Below are 25,011 nucleotides of genomic sequence, written 5' to 3'. Positions count from 1 at the left end.
ACCACTTTCATACACCATACCCAAAAATAAATTCAAAATGGATTAAAGACCAAAATGTAAGACCTGAAACCATAAAAATCCTAGAAGAAAACACATGCAGTAACTTCTTTGACATTGGCCATAGCAACATTTTTCTAGGTATGTCTCCTAAGGCAAGGGAAACAAAAGTGAAAAGAAATTACTGGGTCTACATCAAAGTAAAAAGCTTCTACCCATTGAAAGAAACAATCAACAAAACTAAAAGGCAACCTATGTAATGGGAGAGGATATTTGCAAATGACATTTCTTATAAAGGACTAGTATCTAAAACATATAAAGAACTTATAAAACTCAGCACTCAAAAACTAAATAATCCAATTAAAAAAATGGGCAGAAGACATGAACAGACATTTCTCCAAAGGCATCCATGTGGCCAACAGACACATGAAAAGACGCTCACTATCACTCATCATCAAGGAAATGCCAGTCAAAACTCCAATGGGATATCACTTCACACCTGTCAGAATGGTTAAAACCAACAACACAAGAAACAACAGATTTGGGGGACGATGTGGAAAAAAAGGAACACTCTTTCACTGCTGTGGGAATGAAAAGTGTTGCAGCAACTCTGGTATGGAGTTTCCTCAAAGAGTTAAAAATAGAACTACCTTACAATCCAGCAATTGCACTACTGGTTATTTACCCAAGGAATTAAGAAGAATTCTAATTCAAAGGGATACATGCTCCCCTGTGTTTATAGCAGCATTATTTACAGTAGTCAAGGTTTGGAAGTAGCCCAAATTTCCATCAATTGATGAATGGGTAAGGAAGTGATTATATATATATGATAATATATATATATATATATATATATATATATATATATATATATAAAATACACACACACAAATGTATATATATTCAGCCATAAAAAGAATGAAATCTTGCCTTTGTCAAAGACACGGATGGAGCTAGAGAGTATAATGCTAAGTGAAATTAGTTAGAGGAAGACAAATATCATATGATTTCACTTACATGTGGAATCTAAGAAACAAAACTAACAAGCAAAGGGGAAAAAATAAGAGAGAAAGACAAAGCAAAAAACAGACAATCGTAGAGAACAATCTGATAGTTACAAGAGGGGAGGCTGTGGGGTGGGGGTGGGGGTTAAATAGGTGATGGGGATTAAGGAGTGCACTTGTTATGTTGGGAACAGATTGTTGTATGGGACTGTGGAATCGTTACATTGTACACCTGAAACAATATAATAGTCTATGTTAACTAACTAGAATTAAAAAAAAAAAAAGAACACAACATTACTAGAACCCCATAGTCCTCAGTAGTTCTCATTTCATCTAGCCATTATCTTGATTTACAACACTAGAGATTAGTTTTGCTTGTTTTTAAAAATTTTTACATAAATGAAATCATAAGTAAGTACTCTCTTAAGTCTGGCATTTTTCTTTTTTTACTTAACCTTATTATTGTAATATTTAGCCATATTTTTGTTTGTAATTGAAGATTATGTATTTTCATTACTGTTCCTTTGTGTAACTATAATTCAATTTCCATTCCATTGATTGACATTTTGTAAATGTTCAGTTTGAGGTTATAATGCAGAGTGCTGGGGCAAACATACCAGTATGGTATTCTGATGATGTGAATTTTTGCTGGATATATACTCACAAGTGGAATTACTGGGTGGTAGAGTAGGCAGATATCCATACTTAAAAGATATTGCCAAACGATTTTAAAACGTAGTTCCCACCAGTAATATATAAGAGTTCTGTTCGCTCCACGTTCTCACTAACACTCTGTATATTTTATCTTTTTCATTTTATTCATTGTAGGGGAATATATTGATACATTATTGTGGTTTTCAGTCAATGCCTCTGAAGACAAAGTTGAACATCTTTTCATATGAATATCCTATTCTCATGGAGTGTCTGTTCATATATTTTGTCTATTTTTTTCTGTTGGTTTGTCAATTTGTTTATTGATTTATATGTTTCCTGGAAATAATTATTTGTTGCTATATGTATTACTGTAAATCTAATCTCTCTCTCCCTTTCTTCCTTCCTTCCTTCCTTCCTTCCTTCCTTCCTTCCTACCTACCTCCTTGTATACCTATCTACCTTAGATTACTTCCTATGTTTTCTTGTAAGAGTTTTATGGACTCAGATCTTACATTTAGGTCTTTAAATCCATTTTGAGTTTATTTTTGTGTATGGTATAAGAAAGTAGTCTGGTTTGATTCTTTTGCAAGAAGCTGTCCAGTTTTTCCAGCATTATTTGTTGAAGAGACTTTTTCCCCATTGTATATTCTTGTTTCCTTTGTCATAGATTAATTGACTATATAAGCATAGGTTTATTTCCGGGTTCGTTATCCTGTTCTAATGATCTGTATGTCTACTTTTGTGCTAGTGCCATAGTGTTTTGATTATTACAGCTTAGTAGTATATCTTTGAAATCTGAGATTGTGTTTCCTCCAGCTTTGCTCTTCTTTCTCAAGGTTGCTTTGACTATTTGCGGTCTTTTATGGGTCCATATAAATTTTAATATTACTTGTTTTAGTTCTGTGAAAAATGTTGTTGGTATTTGATTTCTTTTTTATATTTACCCATTAGCACATATTGGAAATGCACAAGTTATTTGGGACTTGTATTTTAAAATGGAAATAGACCCATTCTTTGCATGCTCAATAGGAAAATATAAATAATTATTTACTATATTGCTTCTTATTTGCTTATGCCAGTACAAAACTTAATGACAAAGACTATCTAGTAGCAGACAGAGTTGGAGGAAATACTCCTCTTGTGTTGTAGAAAAATAGAATGATTTATGTGTTTTTATATTTATAAAGAATATATACATATTCTTTCATGAAAAACAGTATAGCAAAAATATTTTTCCTGCTTAGATTCAAGTCTCATTTATGGCTTTTTGAGGTAATGATACATTCTACAGTGAGTTTTTCCAATACTTATATGGTTGCCTTTAATGCAAATTTGAATTATCTAAATTTGAAATTAAACAATACAAAAAATTATGTTTTCATTTTTAGGTAATAGAAACATCCTGGTGTTAAATGTCATCAACACTCATATAACTTCAAAGCTTGCCATTTACTGAATTGCAGACTCTGTTTACTACTTTTCCCCCTTGGGTCTGTCACATTATCTGGCAAATGAATCCTTTGTTAAGATGCATTTTGAATTATGCCAATTTGAAATGACATTAGGTCACTTGGATAAAATGCTAGTCTTTTAACTAAACCAAAACTCTTTACACCCAGAAACTTTGTTATTTTGTTGTTTGGTTATTTAGTTATTTAAGGGTAGTCAGAGGCTGAGTTCTAGTCCTGCTTTTGTTCCTGGTACATTTTCTGAACTTGATAGTCATTTAAACTGTATGGGTCTCACTTTTTTTTTCTCTGAGTTTTTATTTAAATTCCAGCTAGTTAACATACAGTGTAATATTAGATTCAGGTATACAATTTAGTGATTCATCACTTACATATAACACCCAGTGCTCATCACAAATGCCCTTCTTAATGCCCATCACCCATTTAGCCCATGTCCCACCGAGTTCCCTTCCAATAACCCTCAGTTTGTTCTCTATAGTTAAGAGTCTTTTTCTTGGCTCACTTTCTTAATAATGTACATCAAAAGGTTGGGCCAGAGGAGGGTCTTTAAAACTCCCTGTGGCTCAGAGACTTATTCTGAGTGTTCAGGGGGGATGAAAATTCTGCAAATATCATCTTCAGATAAGTTAATCTCACTATATATAATGTATGTATATGTATGTGAACCATAATTCATGTGACTACTATTATAAAACTATCATAACAATGAGCAGAAAAAATTAATTGAAAGCAAGTGGGGTATATTATTCCTATTGAGTACAGTAACCATTTTCTGAGGACTGAGACCTGTACACTGTGAGAAATTCCCATGGGATTATGTAATGCCAAGTAGTACTTACTGAATTCAGTCAGTTTTCGTCTTATCTGCCTTCTCAGCAGCAGTAAGAATTACGTTATATCCATGGCTTTTCCAAACCTGGAATTTTTCTCTTTTATTTTCATTTTTTTGTCAATCTCAAGGTTATGACATGGTATTTTAATATAATTTGGCATTTGCCTTTCCCAGAAGACTTACAGGATTGAGCATCTTTTCATTCATTCTGTGAAATTACTGTGCTTTTCTTTTGCCCATTTTCCCATTGTTTGTCTTGTTTCTTATTGATTTATCAGAGTGCTTTGCATACCCTGGATTGTAGTCCTTTTTAAAATAATATGGCATGAAAATATTTTGTCACAATTTTTATTTATATTATTTCTGTCTTTATGATATTATTGATGAACAGGTGTTCCTAATTTTAATGTGGTTGAATGTATTGATATTTTATTAGTGCTTTTTGTGCCTATTTAATAGGTCATTCCATAATTGAGTATCTTACTTTCTTATTTTACAAAAATTTTACAGATTTGCCTCAGTAACTTATATCCTTAATGCATAGAGAATTGATTCTTGTAAATGATGTAGAGATCCAATTTCACTTTATTCATATAGATAACCAGCACCATTTATTAACTAATCTATACTTTGCTTATTTAATGGCAATGCCTTACTTGATATAGACCATTTTCATATATGCTTAAGACTATTTTTAGTTTCAGTATTTTTATTCCTCCTTTTTTTATTTAAAAAAAATTTTAATGTTTTTATTTATTTTTGAGACAGAGAGAGACACAGCATGAGCAGAGGAGGGGCAGAGAGAGAGGGAGACACAGAATCAGAAGCAGGTTCCAGGCTCTGAGCTGTCAGCACAGAGCCCGACGCGGGGCCCGAACTCACGGACTGTGAGATCAGGACCTGAGCCAAAGTCAGACGCCCAACTGACTGAGCCACCCAGGCGCGCCTTAATTCCTCCTTTTTTATTTATCCTAATGTACTATCTTTATTACCATAATTTTGTAATAAATGTCCACCTTTACATAAGAAAGTTCCTTCATCTTTCTCTGGCATAGCTTGGCTATTTTGGGCTCTTTGTTTTTCCCATAGAACTTGTAGAATCATCTATTCACATTCATTTAAAAATTTCATATTTTTAATGGAATTTCATCAAATCTATAGATCTGTTTTTAGATGTTTAAAAGACTTACTGTCCCAGTACACAGAACCCTGAAATACCTTATTAAATCCAAAATTTCTCTGAAGATTATTTTGGTCTTTCAATTCATACAATAATATTTGCTAATATGAGTTTTTCGCTTATAGTCTTCATAATGCTTATATATTTTTCCTATCTTCCTACATTATTTAGGACTTCAAGTACAGTATGTTGATAGTAGGCATCCTTATTCTGACCTTAAAGATAATATTCTAGATTTCCCAATGAAGTTGACATGTGCTATTTGTTTTAGATTGTTTATCACATTTATTACATTAGACAGACAAGAAGGAAGGCATCTGCCATTCCTCATGCCTACCAACTTTGCTAGATGTCTATACATGCATTATCTCATTTTATCCTGCAAGACTGGCATAACTGACCATTTTCAGAATCTGAGACTTGGAAAGATGCATAACTGCCCTTCCAGTGCAGTTAGCAAGTAGCCAAGCCAGGATCTAATTTCATATTTTGACCTACTCCCCCCCCCCCCCGCTTCAGTATATCGGAAATATTTAGTTGTGCTAACTCCCAGTATCAAGCTACTTGCCATAGTGAACTGACCAGGGATGTAGACACCCGGACTGTAAACTTTCAGAGATAGGAATCCTGTCAGCTTTGGCCACTCCATTATCCCCAAGGACTAGGACTGGGCTTAACACTTGGGAGGTGCTCAGCCAATATTTTGAGTGTATGAATGGGAGGGGACCTCTAGCATGGCTTGCATTGTCCTTGCTATGGTTCTGCCTCAGAATGTGATGGGTTTGACTTGACCACTAGTTGTCACTAATAACTTACTAGTAGGCAGTGACTATTCTTCAAGGGCTCACACTCCCTTGTGAAAATCCCTAGGTGCTTACTTGTTAGGTGCTTACTTAGTGCCATGCCTTTCCGACCTGTAGCCACTTGTGGCACTGTCTGCATCCGAAGAGTCGGGTCATCAGGCTTTGGTGAGCTGAAACCTTGATTTGAGCTCTGATGCAAGGATGTGAGCTATTTCACTGTCAGATGAATTAGCTCTGAGGTAAAAACCTATTGCCAAGGGTAAGCCCCTTTTTGATATGAACCCTCCAGTAGACAGGGTAGAGACGCTATATTACCAACATAACATTAGATTTGCCAGTACCACTTATAATTCTGTGTTTATAGTTTATCAGAAGCTGATTCCAGACCATATTGTGTCATTTTTCTTGGCGCAATACCATCACTGCCTAGGAAGTCGAGGAAGCTTTGGCTTACACTCTTCCTTTGGGCAAACTTACTCAACCAGTGAAAGAAGACTGATTTTTCCAAATACCCACTTTTTGGGTTGATCTGTCTGACATCTTGCGGGATCCACATTGTTACTTGTAAAAATGGTAGAGACAGATATAAAGAAAATGTTAAGACTTCATTTACATGCTATTCCCATGTTGATGTGCTGGAAATTTTACCAGTGTCATAAAAGCCAGCCCTACCATCTGCTTGGTGAGATCAGGGAATGAATCAACAATCCAGCAGACTCCATTAAACTCCATCCAGGGAGGAAAAAAAAAAAAAAAAAAAGAATGCACATGCTCTGGAGGAGATGTATTTACTCCCAGACCAAATTCTATTTTTTTCTTTGCTCTCCCCTTACCAGATAATTTGTCATGGTTCCTCAGGGATGAAAATATTTGGCTCTTCACTGAGAAGATCTTTGAATATAAATGTCTCACTGAAAATTAAGATAACGCCGCAGTTGGATGGCGAGAATGTTGCAAACACATTGGAACCCATTGTTGCCAGCAGAGTAGAACCATCCAATATGCATTTATGGTACCTGATTCATGCCCTGAAGATATCACAGAGCTACTTTCTCTGATCAGAGCTCTTGCAGTGATACTTAAAAATTAATTGAATTTTCAAGAATGTCAGCTTTAGCTATTCCAGTTGATGGCCCAATAGCTTAAGAGGCTTATTAAAAATATACTGCCACCTACAGTACCATTTGACTCTGTTTGACAGGGCTCTTGTCATGAATGTTAATTAGATAGAGTTAATTTGGGGGCTGATTGATTTTGTTTGTGTTAAGGTCTGCTGATTTACATAGTATATTTCTTTACTTATGCATGTGTATATTTGTTTTCCTCTAGGAAAAGAAGAATATATTGCCACTTTCAAGGGATCTGAATACTTCTGCTACGACTTGTCTCAAAACCCCATCCAAAGCAGCAGCGATGAAATAACTCTGTCCTTTAAAACTCTTCAGAGGAATGGACTGATGCTTCACACTGGGAAATCGGCTGATTATGTCAATCTTGCCCTGAAAAATGGAGCTGTTTCTCTGGTCATTAATTTGGGATCAGGGGCCTTTGAAGCACTAGTGGAGCCCGTGAATGGAAAGTTTAATGATAATGCCTGGCATGATGTGAAAGTCACCAGGAATCTGCGTCAGGTAACAGCGCAGTGGATAAGAGAGTTACTGGCTTTGTTTCTCACTATACAGCTGTGTGTGTGGTACTTGAAAATCCTAACAACATGATGCAGGGCTCCTCAGAGTCGCTTACAAATTAGCTTTTTCTTCTTCTGAGATGAATCTTCCTGCCATACTTGAGCAGGGGCATATCTAGAAAGTTCTGGGGGCCCAAAGGCTATTTTAATACAGCGACATGTGACAATTGCCCAGATCGCTGCAAGGATATCCCTGCGACCTGCCCTTCCTGTGATGTGTGTGATTTTGTTGGTTTTTTTAATTTTTTTTGTTTGATTTTAAATTATAGTTTTCATGGTGATCATTTGGAAGCATGCACATTGGGGTCATTAAATCACAGTTCCTTTTTTGTAGTAAAAAAAAAAAATAGTGTGTTTGTGATTTGGGATTGTATCAATCCCTACTCCCTCCCCACCTCCACCTCTGACATGGGGACATGAAAAGCCCCTCAAGGGGAAAAATGACTTTGGGGGCCTATACATCTCCTGAAGATTCTGTTTATGAAGGTATTTTTTTTTAATTTTTTTAGCACAGATACTTTAAATCCCAAATGGCTCCGGAGAGACCATTTCATCTTCTAGGTGCCCATTTCTGTTTGGTTGTATTTAAAAAAAAAAAAAAATTCTTTCAAGAGTCTATATACTAGTAAAATATCAATTCTTTAGTAAATCTGTGGGTCCACATATACTGTATGTTTTTAACTGAGGCATCTTATTACAGTATATCTATCTGTATACACAGATGAAAGGAAATAGATTGTCCTTTTATATTGAACATTATAAGTTTGGGTTATTATTTGAAATTTTATATTACAATGTGTCATTTTGTTAAGTGTTGACAGTGACTAATTTTTCTGCAGTACGTGCTGATCTCAAACTAATATCCTTAACATATTTGTTGTTTCTCTGAACAGTTGGAGAATGACCGGATTGTCTCTGGTTTTCCTTTACTAAAACAGCCCTCTCTTTCTGAGCTGTTAACCATCTAACATTTTCTTTCCCGCTTCTGAAAGGCTTAAACTATCCAAACTAGAGAGGCAAAAAAAAAAAAAAAAAAAAGGCATTTTAGGAGTGCAGACTTAGTTTAGCTAAGGCAGACAAGTAAAACTGAAGGATTCTTGAGACCCTCAAAGACCTTTCAGAGGCCTTCTTGGCATGGGAGGGGCCCTGCATGCTTCACACCTGCCCTGGGAGTTAGTCGCCCACCCTCAGTGCAGCTATAGACCAAAGATTTCCTATAAGTCTGTCTCTTTGGTTTTCCTTTTTTTTATTTTTTTCTCTCAGATTCTCACCAAGAGACCGGAGGCTCATTTGAGAGAAGCGCAGAAGGAAGGGTGGGGCTTGAGGAGCCCACTTTCTAGATTTGCCTTTGCTCAGGTTACAAACCAAACTGTGAATTGGTAGCTCAAAGGAAACTGGTTATACAGCTGGGGTGCATGTGTGGCAGGACAGATTAAAAACAAATCCATTCTACTCATTCTATGTGTCAGGATCTTTGCTTTGTTTCATTGCAGTAAACTGTGACCCTAAAGTCCATCAATATGACCGAAGGAAGTTTTGGAGTTGAGGAGGAGTCCTTGTATGCTGTAAAATTGAGTAGCAGGGCAATGCCAACCGATTCCTATGAATTTGCTGGGGCTGGGTGGGCCAGGGTGGGGGAGGGATCACTTATGGGCATAAGGCGGCAGTGGTCAGCTGATGAGCTTTAGGCCTTTGAATCCCTTTTAGACTTTTTAAATGACCTTCAGATGTACTCAGGGAGACAAAGGGAACGTTGCCATGTGTCTGTTTCTATCTAGTAGCAAGTTACGAACAATGCTGGCAGGAAAAATATTACCTCTGTGGGAGGCCTATTTGTTAGTCTGCTTTTTTCTTGTAAAATTTTTTTGCCCTTTTTCTATGTTACTAACATGCTTAATAACTAACATGTCATTCATGGAATGTTTCATTCTACTAACCGTTACCTGAATCAAAAAATGTACTAACATGGTAGAGACCATCATATTTTTTAAGTAACGATCGTTATTCTGTTCACAGTTTTTAATTTCCTTTCTCCCCCCTTCTCCACAAAGCACTCAGGCATTGGACACGCTATGGTAAACAAACTACATTGTTCGGTAGATATCATTCTAATTGTTTCTTATTTTGGGTTTGCCGTGTGTTTTCTTTCTTTCTTTTAACTGTAGACATCATTAACAAAAGAGGAACTGCGGTTGGTACTCTTCTGCTTACTTTGACCTCCTTCTTTTCATCTGTTGTTGACCTTCTTATTTTTTACCTGTTCCTGTCAACTTCTGTTTTCCAACTCACCTGTAGGGGCATCGTTAACGTTTCGAACGTTTTGCATCCAGCTGTGGTTAACACGGGATAAGACAAAATGGTGGCTGGCCCGAGTGACCGCAAGCTCAGCCAGTCTCTAACCATTCATGATGCATGGCATGCCCACCTGATTTGGGAATGTTGGAGATGCCACACCCACTCATCTTTACGTCATCACAAAGCAGTTGTTTTTTTTGTTTTTGTTTTTTTTTTCCTTTGGTTCTCCCTGTTTTCTTTCCTTTCCTTTCTGAACTGTACTGTCCCTCCTGCATGTGCACATCAGCGTGTGCTGCTTCCACTGGTTGTTTTGCCTTTCCTCCCCTTTGGCATGGATTTAGGCACTTGCATGCTGAACAACTGCTGCTCAATAGTGCAAATAGTGACGTTGCTGGAAATAGCTTGCGCCTTTTATGTTAACAAGGTGCACGTTGTGATTAGTGAATAACAGACGACTAAACTTTACTAATATGTACACCAGCAAAACTAACCTAGGAAGCATTTTACTAACACCATTTTTGTGTCTGCTAAATAACTTTTGAGTTGCAGTAGGGATGATGCTGACACTAGTCCAATAATCAGTTAACTCTCTAACTAGTTTAGATCTCTTAGGGCTAGTTGAATAGAATCCAAGAATAAACTTCAAACAGACATGAAAATGGGTTCCGCCATAGGTCTGAAAATAAAAACCAAACAAACAGAAAAAAAAAAAAAAAGCAAAAACAAAATGAAAAAAATAAAACAAAACAAAACACAAAACAGGCATATCCCAGGATTACAGTATCTAGGTCTGAGTATAGCGTGTCCTTTCCCTGTGCTTTGTTATCTAGGTGACAATATCAGTGGATGGGATTCTTACCACAACGGGCTACACGCAAGAAGATTATACCATGCTGGGGTCTGATGACTTTTTCTATGTTGGAGGCAGTCCCAGCACAGCAGACCTTCCAGGGTCACCAGTCAGTAACAACTTTATGGGCTGTCTCAAAGAGGTAAATATCATTGTCACTGGAATCATTTCTAATCCATGATGCCATCATTTCAGATCCGGACTGAAAGCACCTTTGCTGAAGACCCAGTGTTTGAGGAGTCAAATGGCACAACCTTAAATTCAGTATTCTACTGTTGTTTATGTAGGACTGGGGGAGGGAGGCAGCTCAGAGAACATTATGAAGGAATTAAGTTCCTCTTCTTTAGTAGTCTGTAAGTCACAATTAAGATCTGCATGGGTAGTTGTGTATTAGCTATACAAGGAAGCCAAGCACAAAAAAATATTGGGTCTAGAGTGAAGTTAAATGCCTTGCTCATTTTTACTTAAATGTCTATGTGTTATTTATACAGTGGTGACTTGGAAAAAAATTAAAAATTCAGCTACAAGAGAGGCTGCATAAAACAAAAACAAATGAGTCTGTATGATGAGATGATTTTGTTCTTATGTTTTAAATGTGTTCTAAAGAAGTAAAGCTATTTCATTTGTTATCTGATAAGCATACTTGATATTTACCTGAGCCAAACTATCAGACTAAAAGATATCAGTAATTTCATCCCTCATTCTCAGCTGCCCTTATCTATTATAACTCTTGATAGAATTGGAACTTGGCGGGGTACAGGGAGAGAAAGATCGGGAAGTCTTTGAATTTCAACTTATATTAATATTTTTTCCATACAAGCTGCCTGTTTTCAATCAGATACAACCCAGTTTCTTTTGGCTGCTAGAATCAGAGACTTCTGTTGCATTTTATGGCTGCAGTTTAATGGTATAGAGCTCCAAATGTAAAGTTGAATAACTTTGAATTTATGAATGATTTGCCATGGGTGCTATTTCTAAGCAGTTATATACTTTGGTTTATTCTAAGGAAAATATTCTAATCATATAAACTCGATTCAGATAAACATCAGTGAAAAACGGCCACTGCTTAAGTTATCCTTGCCTCTCTTCCATTTATGAATATATACTGGTTTGCCCAGTATGTGGATGTATATAGAAGAATCCTAAGAGGGATTTGAAAATGCTAGTCTTAACAAATATAAGGAGGTGCAGTTTTCTGAAAAGTTGAATTTAACCATACTTTGTGGTGAGAGGGATTGATTTCCTCCCAGAGAATAACTTTTACCCTTAATAAATATGTAGCATGACCCAGGACTTTGCTAAATTCTGTGGGCATAATAAAATAATTATTATTTTCATTATTAATAATAGTACTGGCATATTCTGAACTCTTATTTTGTGTTTGCTGCTCTCCTAAGAGTTTCACAGGGATTTCCACAGTACAAGTAGTAATTTTATTATCTGCATTTTTCAGAGAAGGTATCAGGTTTTGGAGCAGGTAAGTTTCTTGAGCAAGTCTCACAGCTAACAAGTATTAAAGCCTAGAGCTTAATCAAAGAAATCTGATTTCAGACTCTGTTGTGTTCTTAACCACCTAATACGGTGTCCCAAAAGAAATGTCTGTTGGGGTCCCTGCCATAGGAGACTGTGCAAACCCTTGAGTCTCTTACAAACAGAAACAGCTTTTGTAAATATATAATAGACTGTGATGAGGGACTAAATTGTGCGGCAGAGTTATGCCCTTTGGAGTCCAAGAGAATGAAATAATTAAGAGATCTAGTAGACAAGGAAGATACACAAAAGAGTAAGAATGTGAGAGTCTTGATGGATGACTGTTTGGTATAGACAGGGAATGGAGAATATGTTCCAGACTGGGGAGAAACATGGTAAAAAAAATAATAACTACATTTCATGATAAGATGCCTCAAATCCCTTTATGGTTAAGAGGACTGTGAAAGGGGTGCACAGAAGCACACCCCCACCCACCCCATTTCCTCACTGTTACTATGAACAGGCCAACCTAGAGTCAGTCCATAGGCTCTGCTTTATCTATGGAAAGTCAGTCCTGCTGTGGACTAGAAAAAGGAAAGGAGATCTAAGGGGATCTAAGCTTGAATGTAGCTAAAGAGCTCTTTGGGGTATTCAGTAAAAAACGTGAGGTTTTCTGTAGTGAACACTCAGGTTTAGCTGAGCCTCGTTGTCTTCTGACAGTTCAGCATGGCAGGACAACTTTCTGAGTGTAGGAAGCTGCAATGGATTGCTGTGATCTGAAATTATAGTTTCAGATTAAACTGTACTTCAGATTAATGTCTGTAATGTTTAAATGTTAATGAGTAGTAGATACACTTTAGAACTCATCTATTTTTAATTGGTTTTTCAATCACAAAAATCACTATAGCAAAAATAAGCCAAGTAGTCTTCCATATGACATTTAATTAGCCCCTCCTGAGTCCATGCAATGCAGGTTCACTCATGTCATTATCTCTACAGGTTTTGGATTGATATCATTCCTCCTTATTGATTGGGTACCTCCCATGTCTCTCACTTCCACAACCTGGGGGATGTGTATGGAGCAAGTGCTGCCAGTTTGTTTTTGTTTTTGTTTTGTTTTTGATATGTTATCTCTTTCCTTCATTTCCTCCTGACATACTAGAGATACTAGAGGGTAGAAGGGTATAGGCATAATCAGCCTGTAAATGACAACATACTTTACTTGGAGGGCTTTTGGATGGGTCATAGTTTCCATCCATGTCTGAATTACTATTTAGAATGCCCTGCTCTTCCTACTTCTGAGATGAAATTGTGACCAATTGTCATAGATTTGGAGTTAAATCACCTCATTTCAGGTAAATGAACTTTGTAGAGTTACTAAAAAGAGAGAAACTGCCCATGTTCATTCTCACCACATGTGATAACAGAAAGCCCATGTAAACCTTCCTTAAGTTTCCATAAGCATTCTGCCCTGGAGCATGAATTCTTTTTTCAATCTGTTGTGCAACCCTTTGAAGATGACTAATCCTGGGGCATATACTAGTAACACCATGTCTGAAGTCATAGAAGAAATTTTGGAGGGTTAGAATAAGAAAGATCCTGGAAATCATTCTCCAAGTCCAGTCTTTTTATTTTGGAAATGGAGAAACAGACCTAGAGTAGTCACCTGACCTACCCAAGAGCAATGAAGGGGTAACAGGAGTAGAACACAAAGTACTGTCAGATAAAAGAGAATATCTGAATGGCTGACTCTGTTTTATTGCAAACAGTGATCTCAAGACAAAAAGATGGCCTGCCATCCTCACTAATTCACACCTTCGCTCTTTAAAGTGGAAAAAAAAAAAAAAAGACATTACTCAACATGATGAAACAACCCATAATCTAATGTTCATTCAAAGCAGTTAGGGCTTTCCCTGTATGGCATTTGAAATGAGACTAAGCTTGCATGTAAGACAACCAAGCCTCAGTAAGAAAAGTGTTGTTATACTTTAGTGACAATCAAATTTCAAACTGAAGTAAAATTAGCTTAACATAATTTGGCAAAACCTAACCTTAGTTTGTTGAGAGAGAGAGAGGGAGAAACCTTGAATGGCCAGGAATTTATAATAAGACAATCAAAGTATTTTTAAAAAATATTTAAATTTTCATCATAAGTAAATAAAAATGTCTTTAAAGAAATGTTTGAGCTCAGTGAAAATGACTTTCAGGGATATAAATTTGAGAATAAAGTACAAAATTGTAAGTAATAAATTACCATTATATAGCCCACATCTATGAGATTCCTAGAGGGTGATAGGTCTTTAAAAATATGCTTTGTAATCTGACTTACAAGAGCAATGCTAACTGTGCTTTGGCAGAAACATTTGTTTATATCTTTTTCATTTTTTATAACACTGAGTAAAGCTGAATTATATGTTGCTTAAGAATTGGTGCTCACTTGGGGCACCTGGGTGGCTCAGTCGGTTAACCATCCAGCTTCGGCCCAGGTCATGATCTCGCGGTCTGTGAGTTCAAGCCCCGCATTGGGCTCTGTGCTGACAGCTGAGAGCCTGGAGCCTGCTTCAGATTCTGTGTCTCCCTCTCTCTCTCTGACCCTCCCCCGTTCATGCTCTGTCTCTCTCTGTCTCAAAAATAAATAAACGTTTAAAAAATTAAAAAAAAAAAAGAATTGGTGATCACTTTAAGTTAAATTTAATTTTTCTAGCAAGCCATATTTGAGTGATTGCTACAATAGGAGAGGAAATTGGAGGAGCCTACAGAAAGGTAAATCACAGCATCAGAGTGGGATTCTTGCAGTCTATCTGAAGACACCTACAGTCCTGTCCATTCACATTAAACTACTTGGAAAACTATTTTTCTGTATAAACGTATCCCAGTTGATTCCTAAGGTGCTCATTAGAGAATTTTTTTAATCTTCAAAGATAGATGAAAATCTCACTAATCCTTGTTTCCATCCCAATGTTTTGACCATGAAGGCTTCTGTAGTAAATGACTTACAAGGAAGGATCATGCCACTCCCTCATTAATCTTGCCTGGGAATCTACCCCTGCTATTATGCATTTCTTAGTCTCTTTGTACTTCCAAAAATGCTTTGAAACACCTATTTCCCTCCTGCAGTGAAGATTATTTAACAGAGTTTGTTGGTAGGGAAATGAAAGTGAAGAGGGAGGAAAGATAGAATTGTCTTCAATAAAACAACTTAGAATCTTTTATTTGAAGTTTGTTTTTAGCCATATGTACCTGCTGGAAGTTTTCCAATCAGTTTGAGTGGAGATGCTACCTATGCGAGACAATTTAGAATGTCACCACTAAGTGACTTGGGATAAGCCTAAAGAAGGATTCTAGAAAAAAAAAAAATGGAGAAATGCTAGGGGGAATTAAATCCCTACTGAAAGTTTCATCAAACTAATTAGATCAGCTCAGCCTTTAATTACACTGAGAAGCTTTTAGCGCTAAAAATTTGGAAGATGTTATGTGGTGGATGAGATTCAGAAAATAGCCTCTTATGTAAGCATCCCCCCCCCCCACCCTGTTAAAAAAATAGTTGATTCCTCCACATAATCAGCATGGTCCTCTCTGCCATTCACAGTGCCAGCCCTGAAATTCCTATGGGTGCCAGCGTCAGCACTGGGAAAGAGGTACTATGTATCCTTTGTGTAAATACCTCTTATTTCCTACCTTTCTTCTTTTGGACAACAGAGACGTTTAGACAGTTGTGAAAGTTTCTGAATTTAAACCCTTGTGGTAGAAGTAGCTCATCAAATGTGTGTCCTCAGGTGTCCTTCTGTTCTTAGTTCCCTCTTTGCTCAGGGAAGAATGGAGTGCCTGTCAGTTACGTGTAAGAACAAAGATCCATGGCAGAATTTGCTTTTAAGTTATCTTAACAAGTTTGAAAGAGAAGGCTTTGTGACCTCTTGTAGAAATTTGACCTAGCAGGAATGTGGAGAGTAAAGAGGTCTTCACTCGTGTCTGCAAATCATGCAACTTGGGAAGAGGAAGGACGTCTTTAGTTGGGAGGACCTATTCATATGAGCTCCAAAGTCATGATTCAACACATTTCTCCCCAGGTTTTCATTTCCTCCCAGGTCCCTGATACCTGTACCTATGTTCTGCCTTTGCTCTCTTGCTGTGCTGTCACAGTCTGTGCCTTGGTAGGTAGCATTTTACGGTTTACACTGCCCTCTCCCCATGCCTCATTCACTCTCTCAGGAAGGGAACTGCGTTTTGCATCCCCTTATCACTTCTTCCTAGACATTTTCCATTCAGATCTGAATATATTTTACTCACTGTATTATTATATAACTGGGGATAATACCACCTTAATTATATTTGGTAAAATGTCCTCATTTGAACTAATTACTTAAAATTAGGTTTTGCTAATGATCTCAAAATAATTGACTGCAAAAAAAAATAGAGAGGGATTCCTATTCCTAACACGAGGACTCACCAATTTGCTGGGGGCTGACTTTCTAGAGGCAGGGTCTTGGCTTAGTGACTCACAAGAGAGCTTGGTTTAGTCCAACAGGAAAGGAGGCAGATTGGCCTGCAGGGTTCTGGTCAGACGTTCTTGTCTAGAAAGAAAACAAGTTTTCTCCATCAGATTTAGACAGCAGAAGATGGCAATTTACAAGAAAATGAGATAGAATTTTGGGAATGTCAAAGAATTTGACAAAATCTTACGTGCCATAAACCTGATTTATTACATGCCCTGCCTAATTTCTTCCAGATATTGGAAATACTGAAATGTTTTTAACTCTTCTGCTGTAACAAAGTGTCAGCACTAAAATGCAAACAGGTCAATTACCATGGCCTCATTTCATTTGCAGGACAGCAGACCACAACTTTTTTTAAGTCAGAAAATCCCTTGTTCCTTTTAATGATGTCTTTCCAAGCACCCATGTGAGGTAATAGTAATAGTGATGATAATAATAATAATAATATCCCCATTATGCCAATGAGGACTCTTGAGATCTTGAGATCTCAGCAGAACACATGCCTCTGGTAGGGTTGGACGTGGCCCTGATACTCCATCTGTAAGTTGAGTTCTTTCGCTGGTTAGATTGCATTGCCTGAATGAGACCATCCAAATAAATTCCAGTGATACAAACTCTGTGGTACCTAATTGTGTCTAGGGTTGGACTGGGCACTCTACATAGGGACATTAAAAGTCAGAGCTATGACTGAAAGGATAAGGTAGTTGATATATTCCAAAGTAGTAATAATAAGGTGTTAATCATTCTTTACTTGTCATATTGTATCTACAACATTTGGTGAGTTACCCAATAGGCTTGTGCTGGGAGCATCAGCAACCAAGCAAAAGTAATTTACTTTAAAAAAATAAATGAAACTGTGTGAAATAATTTGATATTTAGTATTTCAAGCAAAGCAGCAAGAGAATCATGGAAGAAAAATAAATTTCTGTGTATATATGTGGATTTAGGGTATTTTATATTCAGTACTTCTTGTATTATTAAATTCCATAATGGGGTGCACTATCATTTTTTTTCCGTGCTTTGAATGTTCAAAGGTAACACTCTGAGCATGACAATAGTTGCACATAAGTATTATCCCTACCTGGCAGAGGACATGGAGACAGGAGAACTTAGGTAACTGACCCAGGAGAAAACAGTAACTAAGCAGCAGAGCCAAGATCTGAACAATCTGACTGTGGAATCCTTGACTTTAACTGCTGTTCTATGTTGCTTCCTCTACTCATCATGTAATCGCTCTTCTCTTTTCTTGTTCTCAGTATTTTTATTAAAGTAAAATTAGACAAAATGAACTTTGTAGGTACCTTGAGGGGAAAGAAAAAACACAACAATGCAGTCCAGATTGCTGTGTTGTTGAAGAAGAGTGTGTCAAAGGGGGAGGGGAAGGAGCAGGAAAAATTTCTTGGGTGCCCAGTTATAGATGAACCTCCAGTGGGATTATATCTCCCACTGTTTTAACTGGTACTGAGATGATTGATACCTTCGTGAGCCTCTTCTTTCCTCTAGCAGCCTGCATACCTTTCTTCTCTGAGGGTGTAAATAATAATGCTTGTCATAAATTTCCGTACTTTGTCGCCAACCATATGAACAGAGATACACAGAAAACACATTTGTAAGTACTTTGTAGACTTCTCTGAAGTATTGGCCTCCTCCATTGCTAAGAGTCAGTTTCCCTCTGTACGTTGTAGCCTTGGGGACAAGAGAGATAAGCAAATGGGGCAGAAGCTAGGCATTTTGCCATCGACACTCTTCGAGACTGGGTTCAGGGAGTCCCATCTGCTCAGTCCCCAAGGAAGTGGAACTCAGCTCTTTAGTTTACAAAGCATCTGGTGAGTCCTTGTCTGGAATTTAGCTTTTTGGACATAGCAGCCTCCCTTCCAGGGGACCCACAGACTTTTATTTCCCATCATTTTTGGCAGATACTCCCATAGCCTGGAACTGTATCAGCAGTTGGCATAATGGATTGTAGTGCTTTCAGATATCAAGCTAGCATAGCATGGTTTGGTCGGGGGTTCAATGACATTTTAATTTGGAGAACTTGATACAATTTATAGACAATGGCATTTTCCAGCCAAGCAGAAAGCAGTAATGAATAATGTCTAAGACTGAACATTTCCTCCTAATTTCAGCACCCACTAGAGTATCTTGTTTAAATTGTTCCATTTGCTTATACATTAACACTTGCATGTGTCCATTCAATGAATCAACAATAATCAATACCCACTATGTGCCAGGCTCAGTACTAGACCCTGGGGACACATAGAATAATATGACAATGCACTTAGGAATCTGAAAGGCAAGCCCAACAAAGAAATAGGTGATTACTAATTCTTTAAGTAAGGTATGAAAAAGTGCTCTAGAAATACAGCAGAAGCTGTGATTAATTCTGCCAGAGGAAATCAGTAATGCTTCAGAGAGCAGGTGACAAAGTAATCTACTTTATCCCTTCCACCTCTCTTTGCTCAGCTCTATAATGGGCTTGCTATTATAAGGGATTGAAGCACAATTAATTTGTTCTACTCTCAGAATTGGAAAATAATACAAAAGATAAAATGACATAGAAGATTAGAAAAACACATTAGAAAGAAAAAGAAAAGTAAAACCTCCATATAAATGCAAGTTTGTACTTTACCAAGTTTGAAACATATTTTGAAAATCTGAAATCCATCCAAAACAAAGTGAATATTTTGGATTTCATATTAATTTATATTATGAAATGATATAATCTAATACTTTACTTCTTTGGATCAAGTGCTGTTTGGAAGAAAAATATTCCTGTACACAGTAATTAGTCTTTTTCAAGAGAATTGTCATACATTTGGAATAAATTAATTACTTTAAAATGAAAATAATTCTGCTACCATTCAGACGCATGTGATTTTAAATAATAGGAAAATTAGATTTTTGTCTTCGTTGAGTAACTATTCTGTGCACAGAGACATTGGTTTCGTTTCACGTATATTATATGACTGTGCTATATAGCAGCTCTGTACAAAGTACCAGAATATAAGATAATTAGGTTGATGCAGGTCATCTACTCAAAATCTGAATAAGTGAACTGTCTTTCAAATATGTATATTTTTCTGAGCTTAAGTTTGTAAATAAAATGAAATGAGCATAACAGTAAGCAGTTATAGATTAGTATTGTATTAAATTAGTTAAGATGAATGGCTTTGGGGGTGCTTGCATGGCCCAGTTGGTTAAGCATCCAAGTCTTGATTTTGGTTCAGGTCGTGATCTCAGTTTGTGAGTTTGAGCCCCACATTGGGCTCTGTGCTGGCAGCATGGGGCCTTTGGGATTTTTCTCTCTTCCTCTCTCTCTGCCACTCCCCTGCTTCAGCGCGCGCTCTCTCTCTCTCTCTCAAAATAAATAAATAAACGTTAAAAAAAAAAAAAAAAAAAGATGAATGGCTTTGGAATCAGACAGACCTGAGTTCAAATCCTGACTCTCCCTGAACTCAGTTGCTGTATAATCTGAGAAAAATTATTTAATGTTTCAGTGCTTCAATTTTTTTCTCCCTAAAGAATTAAGTGAAACTATGCAATTGCAGCACTTAGCATAGCTTCTGGTATACTGTAATATTTCAAAAATAGTATTAGCTACAGTTATATTGCAGATAGGACATACAACCTATATATGCTTCATGGACAGACCCATGACCTATATAGTCACCCAGGGTCCGACATATAGTCTTGGTTGAAAATCTTACTGTTGCCATCTTGAGATTCTTTTTTTTTTTTTTTTTTTATTTATTTATTTATTTTTGGGACAGAGCGAGACAGAGCATGAACGGGGGAGGGGCAGAGAGAGAGGGAGACACAGAATCGGAAACAGGCTCCAGGCTCCGAGCCATCAGCCCAGAGCCTGACGCGGGGCTCGAACTCACGGACCGCAAGATCGTGACCTGGCTGAAGTCGGACGCTTAACCGACTGCGCCACCCAGGCGCCCCCATCTTGAGATTCTTAATAACTTTTGAACAATGAGCCCCTATTTTCATGTTGCCCCAGACCCTACAAGGTACTAGGATTCTCCTGATTGCAGATGACTTTATGAGATTTGACACACATTATCTCATTTTAAAGGGTATTTCATTTAACTATCCTAACAGCTTTGTAAAGAAATTGAATTAACTTGGAGATCACAAGTTATTTTTTAACATTATCGAGGCCACATCACTAATGCATAAAATAATTCAGGAGAAAAACCTGTTTATTGATTCTCAGCTCAGTGTGCTTTCCTCTTTATTTCTCGTAAGTTATAAAATATCCATCTTCCAATGCATCAGAAATTAGTAAAGATAATTGAGAAACTCAGATTTTTTAGAAAAACATGGATATCTTACTAAGTGGGGATAGTCACTTAATGTTTATAGTTCAAATACTTTTTTTTTCATTTTAAGGATATTATCATCATCAGGTTTCAGTTAAAATTACTTTTCAAAAACTATTGCTGTATACTTTTTTTTTCATTTTAAGGATATTATCATCATCAGGTTTCAGTTAAAATTACTTTTCAAAAACTATTGCTGTATCCCCCACCTGTACACAAAGCAGAGCCTCATGTGGGAGATTTAAATGTTTGAAAGAGTAAATTAACATTTTCTTCCCCAGTGTCCCCAGGCTAAAAGATATGGTCACCCAAGATTGAAATCAATCCTTCACTAACGTTACCTGTAGTTATTATTTAATAATTGTTTGACTGATTATGTATTAATCAGTACATTTATATAAAAGTACATAGAATTTATGTAGAACCCTTTCTAAACAGTAGCATGCAACTAAAAGCTATAGTTTTTAGGTAGTTTAAAGGGAAATAAAGCTCACCAACCACTGTTAGCCCACTTAGGGATTTACTACCTAAGGTGTGGCCTGTGAACCAGCAGCATCAACATCACCTGGGTGCTTGTTAGATGAAAAACCTCATGCTCCTCCCCAGATCTACTAAATCAGAATCTACAGTTTAATAAGATCCCCAGGTGGTTTCCTATGCAAATTAAAGGTTAGAGCACCTCAGCTGCCATATTTTATTGACACTGTTGACTGTAAGATGCACAATTATGTTAAAATCACTAAGCGCTGCCAATTCACCTAGGCTAGGATGCATCTCGACTACACCTCAGATGTAGATTTTAGAGATGTTAAAATATAAAACAGTGTACAACCTAGTAGCTCAGGAGTGACTCTGAGGCTCACAGCCAGAGCCTCAGCATCTGAAAGTGCCCTGTCCCCCTGGCTCGGTTCCCGCCACGGAGCTGCTGTATGGGCTCAGCCCTCTTTTCTGAGATGTACATCAGGATCTTCTCATCCAACTACACTGAAGGCAGATAAGCCACCAGGACACAGACAGGGCCAGTCCCCCAACAATCCAAATTTAGGGGTGAATATAGTCTTGGGGATGAGTTATACTTACCATCTAAGCAATAAGCTTTTATTTCTGCAATAGTTGGCACTACGCCCATGACCGTTAAAGTAAATTTCCTGCGTGTTTTAATAACAATTTTAAACTAGGTCTCTTAACCTTTATTTCATTTTTAGAGTACTGCTTTCATAGCAGAATTTTTTCCCTTGCCAGAATGCTGAAAATTACTGTGTGAAGGTTTACTTGGGTTAATTATCATTTTTTGCATGGCAATATTCTTATGCTGAATTCCATATATACTTTTTTACTTTTTTAAGCCATGGTTTATATAGGATTAGTTTACCTTACCACAATTTGCTAACTTAAACAGATTTCTATGTATTTATTTACATTTTAACAACTTTGTAATATAATGGGTATGCCCTAAAAGAAGTAAACTCTTCCTTGGGTATAAATTAGACAGTTAGGGATTCAAGGCATTAAAGAACCATTTGGAGAAACGCTACTTCTGCAACATGAATTTTAATAAGAGCCCCCTAGAGGCAGCTAAGCAGTATGGCGCCTTTCTAAACTGATCATTAAATGAGGAGATGCCCTTAACTGACAGAAATGGGGAAACCATTAATCTCAAGAAGATTGGTCAGGGTCCACTTATGTGATACTTATAAAAAGACAGCTCTGTCCGCAAGGTGGCTGCAGACTTTTTAATAGAAGAAGGAGGTATCACAGACCCCCTGAAAATTTCTTTAGGACACCAAAATTTTATGGCATTTTGCATATTTCCCTACTATTTTCTCCTAAACCCAATTTACAATTGGAAGCCATTTGTTCTTGAAAATATATTCAAAGTAAATTTCTTTGCCTTTATTAGATATAAAAGAACAGTGAAAATATCACCACTTACCCCTACCCCCAACTTCCACCCACAGAAATGCAGCCTTTTTTCACTTCATGTAACTTTACTTGCATGTTTAACAAACTTGTTATTTTTTTGTCTTTGAAACACACATAACACACGAAGCAATTAAATTTGAAGTGAGAAACCCAGAAATGTAGTTTAGGTAATAGGACAGATTTTTAAAAAATTTTAATGTTTATTTTTGAGAGGGAGGGGGGAAGGCACAGACAGAAAGGGAGACAGAGATTTCAAAGCAGGCTCTTCTGTCAGTGCAAAGCCCAACCTGAGGCTCCAACCAACAAACCGTGAGATCATGACCTGAGCCGAAATCAAGCTTCAGATGCTCAACTAACTGAGCCACCCAGGTGCCCCAATAGGACAGATTTTTACATTCATATGAGTTTTTCTTTAAGTAGTACTTATGATCCTTGAGTAACAACTCTTCCAAATTTGTTCATTTACTCATCAAGTTCTCACTGAGTGCCAACTGTGTCCCAAACACTGAGTAGATGCTGGGTTTATAAATATGATTTGCATTGCCTTGGCTAGATTCTGAAAGCACATAGCCATAAAGATGAATTCCAGTGCTTTTCATTAAAAATAGGTATTAAAAGACCATCATAAAATGAACCTGTGCTAGATACTAAGTGAGGATAGAAAAAGAGTAAAACATGGGACCAGAGAAGCAAACACATAATTATTATTATAAGTATTATTATAATATATTATAACATTATAATACAATGTTATATACATATATACATATATATGTGTGTGTATATATATATATGATATCATAAGTTTTATTCTCCTTCTCTCCTTTTCCCCCTGGGTTTATCTCTGTCATAGCACCTATTGCTACTATAATTGACCAGTGTTTGATCACCTAGTGTTTCTCAAGAACATTAAGCCTTGATGCCCTAAAACATTTATTGTGTATAATAGTGCTAGTTATGCATCATCCTTGAGAGAATTCAGAAAACAGTTATTTTGTTCTGTGGTTCAGATGAAGATTCTGACTGAAAAAAAAAGCTGGGGGGTGAGTTTCTTGGCAGCAGGAACTGTGATTTTTATGTCTTTGGTGCTAGAACCTGGAGCATGATTGTTGCTCCATAACCCTTGAGTGGATTCATTGTAGTTACACTCAAGTGAGGTAAGTTTTGTAACAAAGGTTTGTGCTACATTCTAAGTTAACAGTGTTTGAAAAGTGGATGAGAAATGGCAAGAAAAAAGGTTTCTCATGGAGATAATATTTGAATTTGGCCTTGAAAGGAAAGCAATGTATCTCCAAGTGAATAGGATGCAAGATGCAAGTTGATACAGAGGACAAGTTGGAGAAAGGCCACAGTTATAAAAAGAACACATACCGTGTTTTGTTTTGTTTTATTTTTTTTTATTAATTTTTTTTTAAATTTATTTTTGAGAGAGAGAGAGAGGGAGGGAGAGTGTCAGCGGAGGAGAGGGAGGGGCAGAGAGAAGGGGGGATAGAGGATCTGAAGCACGGTCTACACTGACAGCAGTGAGCCCGTTGTGGGGCTCAAACTCATGAATCATGAGATCATGACCTGAGCTGAAGTCGGAGCCTCAACCGACTGAGCCACCCAGGGGCCCTGCATACCATGTTTGAGGGAAGTCAGGGGTCAGTGTGGCTAGGGCAAGGATGCATGGAAGAGAGGCAAACAATGATGCTGGATAAAAATTGGAAGAGATGATGTTGAACATGGAGAAAATTATGAGAGGTATGACTGCTACAGTGGTTGAAAGTTCTGTCAGAATCACCTGAGAGTTTATTAAACTGCAGATCCCTGTGACCACAGCTTCTGGTTTAGCTGTGAGCTTGCATTTTTAAAAAAACAGTTTAGAGTGATACAGATGCAGATAATGCAAGGACTTTAACAAAGGCTGCTGTTTGTTACCGCCTACCAGGGAGGCTTCTCAAAAGGTCTCTCTCTGTTGGGCCAGAATCCAGTAGGACTGAAGGATCAAAAGACCCCATTCCTCCAGGTAAAAAATGTACAGCAC

At 37.2% G+C, this 25,011-nt stretch overlaps 1 protein-coding gene across 19 annotated transcripts in view; it reads left to right on the top strand.

The window, feature by feature from the left end:
- NRXN1 (neurexin 1) overlaps positions 1 to 25,011 on the top strand; it is a 1,119,427-nt gene that overhangs the window by 413,292 nt on the left and 681,124 nt on the right. For 7 of the 19 annotated variants that reach the window (XM_042981362.1, XM_042981361.1, XM_042981364.1 and 4 more), the window contains 3 exons: positions 7,269 to 7,570; positions 9,678 to 9,701; positions 10,752 to 10,913. In XM_042981362.1, coding sequence (XP_042837296.1) covers positions 7,269 to 7,570; positions 9,678 to 9,701; positions 10,752 to 10,913 — 488 coding nt within the window. Of the gene's footprint in view, positions 1 to 7,268; positions 7,571 to 9,677; positions 9,723 to 10,751; positions 10,914 to 25,011 lie in introns of all 19 variants that reach the window. The other 12 variants (XM_042981375.1, XM_042981374.1, XM_042981372.1 and 9 more) reach the window with 2 other exon arrangements.

The sequence above is a fragment of the Panthera tigris genome, chromosome A3, assembly GCF_018350195.1.
Source record: "Panthera tigris isolate Pti1 chromosome A3, P.tigris_Pti1_mat1.1, whole genome shotgun sequence".
Classification (NCBI taxonomy): Eukaryota; Metazoa; Chordata; class Mammalia; order Carnivora; family Felidae; genus Panthera; species Panthera tigris.
Note: the sequence above shows the minus strand (reverse complement) of the source record. Positions and strands in the feature narration are given on the sequence as shown.